A 5,661-nucleotide genomic window follows, 5' to 3' on the forward strand; every position below is an offset into this window, starting at 1 on the left:
TAGTTATTTTTAAATTTTATGCAAAGGAACTTTTTAAATAATTTTTCACACTTCACTATAATAATAAAAATAAAAATTTGTTTCATAATCAACACTTTAGTGATCACTTAACAATTCATCAACTGTTGTGTTCGCTGAATACGCTAAAAGTTTTGAATTTTTACTCGACATTGCATTTTTATTCAGTTTCAGTTGTCTTATGCGTTTAATAGTACAAAAGTAATTAGTTAGTGAAAAAATTAGTTCGAAATCATTATCAGGCATTCGGAAAAAAATATTACGTTCTGAGCAAAAAATATTTCTTGTGGGTGAATGTGAAAGTGTGATTTTGGGGGCCAAGTTGCCATCAATGAAACAGGTGCTCCAATTATTGTTTTACAAAATGAGGCACGAAAACTTGACTTTCGAAAGTAGTATGAAATACACTATTGGTGCCACGATTGAATTTTGGGAAAAAGCTAAAATTCCCACGGCGCAAGAAAAAAATTGTATTAAAAAACTTAAACATCTTTACGAGGAATGGAGAAATTTACAAAAACATTCCAGGACTCCTAACGAGAAGTGTCGTAAAAATGAAGCAGAGTTTAAGGATAAAATTGAAAACTTCATATTTGACATTGCAGCCATGGATGCCCTAGGTATAATGAAAATGCACGAAGATAAAGACTTTCTTTTGCTCCAAAGAAATAGAGGACGTCCAGGTAGTATGTATAGTACGGTGCCGATACTGTACTCACAAGAAAAGAAAAACGCAAAGAGCAACGAATGGAAGAAGAAAGAAAGCGCGTTGAAAAGCATTTAGTTCATAGTAAGTTTATTAAAGTTAAGCTTTACTGGTTCTTTTTTTTAATATTTGATCCCATTTGAAGCTAATTATGCTCTTGAAGTCTCTGATACCGAGGACGCTGAAAAGGATATTTCAGCTGGCGAAGAAAATGCAGCAAAAGATATGAATGAAGGCGAATATACAGACGGAAGTAACATTAATTTACTACCGAAAAAGGCAAATCGAGGAAAAATTAATTTTATTGATGATAGAATGCTTGCATGCATGGACCAATGTAACTCTCAACAAGAGATACCATGCATTTGGTGAGTGCAACGGTTGCTGCCTTCAGAAATACCATGCAAAGTGTTAATGGAACGCCGTCAATAAAAATGGAAGATTTAATTCTTAATCGAACAACATTACATTCGATGAGGAGAGATTATCGTCGCATACAAGCTCAAGAGATTATTAATGGATTCAATGTAATGGTTTTACTGAATATGTTTATAAGATTTTGTATTCTTGAACTTTCTTTTTACTTGTTTGTAGATTCCTGACGTTTTTGTCCTTCACTGGGATGGCAAGCTGCTTGCAGAAATCCGAGGCACAGAAAAGAAAGATCGATTGTCTCTCGTTGTCACAGGAGGAAATATGGAAAAACTGCTGGGGATACCAAAAATTGAAAGTTCAACGGGAGATGCAATAGCTGCAATAATACATAATTTTTTGTGCAAGTGGAAGCTCGATGATTTAGTGGAAATTGTATCATTTGATACAACAGCTGCTAACACGGGAGTTAATAATGGAGCAGCGTTCTTGCTTGAAAAAAGGTTGGGCCGAAATCTACTTTTCTTTCCCTGTCGTCACCATGTTAGTGAGTTGCTAGTCAAAGCAGTGTTCGAACTAAATTTTGGCAAATCATCAGCACAGGAAGTTCCCTTATTCAATCGTTTCTTTAACAGCTGGAAAAACATTAATTCTAAGTCATTCTAAAGTGGAATATCGGAAAATGGAGTTCGGAAAGTCTTTACAATAGCTGAAGTGGAAATTTTTAAGAATTTTTGTCTAACTGCATTAAATAGTCACCACACTCGTGCCGATTATAAAGAATTACTACAACTCGTTGCTCTTTGTTGGGGAAGACGTACCAAATTTTTCACAAGTACGGTCACCTGGTGCAACATCACACGCAAGGTTTATGTCGAAGTGCCTATATTGCTACAAAATGTTTCTGTTTCGCGAGCAATTCGTGTTAACGACTTCAGAAATAAAGAGTCTAAGAAGCGTTTGTATTTTTTTAACCTGCATCTACGTTCCATATTGGTTTCGTTGTGTGGATCCAATAGCTGCTCCACAAAATGACCTTAAGCTCATTCAAGATGTGATTGTATATTTCGATAAGAATGTATCCAATGCCTTGTTACATAAAATTAAAAATCATTTATGGTATTTGTCGGAAGAGGCGGTTGGCCTTTCATTTTTTGTTGATCAAATTCCTTCACATATTAAGCGAAAAATGGTGGAAGCAATTACTAGCGATAATCAGAAGGAAGATGCTGTTCCAAAGAGAGTTGTTGCAACAATGTCAGAAATAACGCTTTACGGCGGCAAGAATATATATTACATAAATGATTTTATTTCATCAAGAACTAAAACATTCTTTACCCGCTTAGGAATTAAAACAAGTTTTTTGGAATCAGATCCTTCAACATGGAAGGGCATTAAATACCGAAAATAAAATAAAACTTCATAAAAACAAAACAAGACTAGTAATGTATTAACAACGAAGAAACTATGTTTGTATATAAAATTTGTACCAAAAAACAAATAAGTTAAAAAATAAATATTACAAAATTATTTGTGTTGTCTATATGTCAGCGAGTATTTCACTTAAAAAAATTGTCATAATTTGCTGAGAAACTTTATTTTTCATTGTAAGCAAGACAAAGCTGGGCCATGCGTCGTGTGACCAAAAGGCAGCACAACCGTCTGAACAACAATGCACCGCTTGCTTTCACCAGCTACGAAATTTAGGTGGCCATAAGAAGGGCTGAAGTCTCTAAAGCCACTGACTTTCTAGGTCATTTTAAGGCCGGCGGGCCAATTAGATGTCCTAAATTCAGTAGTTTTCGCGAAGCGTTGTAGGATGAGAAAAAAAAACAATTAGCCAAATGAAGTTATGGGGATAGTTTAATATATATTTGAACTAAAAAAAAAAAAATTTTTACAATCTCCAACAATATATTGTAAGCCGAGTTATCAATAGATTCCCAGAGCGCCTGTATCCATCTTTTGTACAAGATACAACTTGCAATTTTCATCTGAAAACAAAAAAAAAAAGATTATTAATTTTGATGTAATTATCTTGGATGTGAACTAAAAAAAACATCCAAAAACTTTTTTAAGCGACTTTTTTACCCAGTTGAAGAGTTTTTTTTTTCCTTGAAAAACCACTTTTTTTTCTACCTTCCCCAAACATTCGAATTTTACGTGTTTCTCCCAATTTTCTTAGTTCACATCGAAGATAATTACATCAAAATTAAAAATGCTTTTTGTTTTGTTTTCAGATGAAAATTGCAAGTTGTATCTTGTACAAAAGTTGGATACAGGCGCTCTGGGAATCTATTGATAACTCGGCTTACAATATATTGTTGGAGATTGTACAAATTTTTTTTTTTAGTTCAAATATATATTAAACTATCCCCAAAACTTCATTTGGCTACTTGTTTTTTTTCTCATCCTACAACGCTTCGCGAAAACTACTGAATTTAGGACATCTAATTGGCCCGCCGGCCTTAAGTTAACTGTGAATGGCCATATTTTTGAAGGCGTTAAAACTCCTTCTCAGGAAATATTTTAAATATTTAAAATTTATTTTAATGATTGCAGTTTAGTTGAAAAAATGTTGGGAATATGATAATGGTAGTTTAGACTTATTTAAGGATTTAGCACCTCTTGTAGGGACTTTTTTGGCTTTAGCTACCCCCATAATTTCTTTAAGTCCAGTTCCCTCAGGTTGCCCATGCGCGAAACTTGAGAGAAATCAAAGATCGTATTGCAGAAGCCTATTACGTTTTATTTGTACCGACTGTATATTAGAGATTTGCCTTAATATATATCAATTCTCGTCCACAGTTCTTCCAGCTATTTTGGGATTTGCCACCGCCGCTGTTCTCTCCGCAGTCGCGTGCGTTTGTGCCAAGCAAATAAGTCAACGCAACCGCAAACAGAATCAGCATGACTCCTCTTTCCCATTCCAACCGACTCGCCGACCAACAGCTGTGCGCTCACCAAGTGGACAACCACCACACTATCTCAAAAATCCCCCTCACCGACAGGCACCAAGCAGTTGGGCATTTTGCAGTCAATGCAGGATCAAACCACGTCACCGATTGCACCACAAACTATGAAATATGTAGAGGAAGATGAGATACAACCACGCCACAATCGTTAACTGATGAACGGCGAACAAAAGCATTCACCCACTATCGAGATACAGGCGACCATTGTGGCCCAGACCCAGGGCAACAATGGTAATAATAATAGTCACAACCACTACCATCACCATCATCTAAGTGCAATGGAAGATACTGGCAAGGAGTTGAATATCGAACAGTATGGCAAATTGGGCACCATCTACTTCAAGCTATACTATTTGGCCGAACGCAATGCACTAATGGTCTCGATTATACGTCGCCGCGGCTTGCCTTGTAAGAACGGTGGTTGTTGTGGTGGTGGTGGTGGTGGTGGTGGTGGTGGTGGTTCCGGCGTGAGCGGTGATGGTAGCAGCAACAACGGCAATAGCAACAAAAATTTCTCAAATGGCTCCAATGATATACCGACTGGTTTGAATGGTCGTACACAAACCGCCACCGATCCGTATGTGAAGCTACAACTGTTGCCCGACAAACAGCATAAGGTGAAGACTCGGGTTGTACGCAACACACGCAATCCAGTCTATGATGAGGATTTCACATTTTATGGCTTGAATATTAGCGATCTACAGAACATGTCCCTGCACTTTGTCATACTCAGCTTCGATCGTTATTCTCGTGATGATGTTATAGGCGAGGTTGTCTGCCCATTATCGTCCATTGAAATTGGCGACATATCTAAAGAAGCTCTCTCCATCAGCAAGGAAATACAGCCACGTAGTTTGAAGATACGGGCTCAAGGACGTGGCGAGCTATTGATTTCGCTATGCTGGCAGCCAACCGCTGGTCGTTTAACTGTTGTGCTGTTAAAGTCGCGTAATTTGCCGCGCATGGACGTTACCGGTTTAGTTGATCCGTACGTAAAGATCTATTTACTATACAATGGGCAACGCATTGCGAAGAAGAAGACGCATGTCAAGAAGCGCACACTGAGTCCAGTATTTAATGAAAGTTTCGCGTTCGATATACCAGCAGCAGAGGTGAGTGAGATTTTAGATATTTTACACTTTTCCAACGAAGGTATGCAAAAATGTTAAAGTAAGCAGACACCCCCTTCTTCTCTTGTGTCATTTTACAACCTTCTACTTCAACTATCGTCACTCGTTTGGCAAACGCACTCATTGTATCTCTTCGTCTCCTCCATACCTGCCATCTATTTACTTCACAGCAGTTTCTTATTGCTTTCCCGCTTACACACATTCAATCGGCGCTTTATCTGATACTCACACACAGCACTCATTTGCACGGGCTATGGCTATCTAATACCCGTTGTCGGTTGTCGATTGTCGGTTGCCTGCATGTCGCCAGTCTACTTCAATTATTACTTGTGTGCTATATACATTTCAGTTCATATTATTTCGAAGAGAAGGGGAGAGACGGCGTGTCTCGGTGGCTCCCTCACATCGTTCAGCGCTTGCAATGCGAGAGAGCGACAGAGAGAGCGAATAGGCGAGAGTG

The 5,661-nt window shown here is 37.9% G+C and overlaps 1 protein-coding gene and 1 pseudogene across 2 annotated transcripts; both read left to right on the top strand.

The window, feature by feature from the left end:
• The first annotated feature begins 271 nt into the window (after positions 1-271).
• LOC128864341 (uncharacterized) lies at positions 272-2,262 on the top strand. Of its 2 annotated transcripts, XM_054103953.1 has the most exons (3): positions 272-808; positions 870-1,251; positions 1,319-2,262. In XM_054103953.1, exons 2-3 carry the CDS (start codon positions 1,084-1,086, stop codon positions 1,760-1,762), a joined length of 612 nt encoding a protein of 203 aa, XP_053959928.1. In that variant the 5' UTR covers positions 272-808; positions 870-1,083; the 3' UTR covers positions 1,763-2,262. The 2 variants fall into 2 exon arrangements, with proteins under 2 accessions (XP_053959928.1, XP_053959929.1); XM_054103954.1 differs by having other exon boundaries at positions 272-1,251.
• A 23-nt stretch (positions 2,263-2,285) lies between these two features.
• Positions 2,286-5,240, top strand: LOC128864831 (uncharacterized; annotated as a pseudogene).
• The last annotated feature ends 421 nt before the right edge of the window (positions 5,241-5,661 follow it).

The sequence above is a fragment of the Anastrepha ludens genome, chromosome 5 (genome assembly GCF_028408465.1).
Source record: "Anastrepha ludens isolate Willacy chromosome 5, idAnaLude1.1, whole genome shotgun sequence".
Taxonomy (NCBI): domain Eukaryota; kingdom Metazoa; phylum Arthropoda; class Insecta; order Diptera; family Tephritidae; genus Anastrepha; species Anastrepha ludens.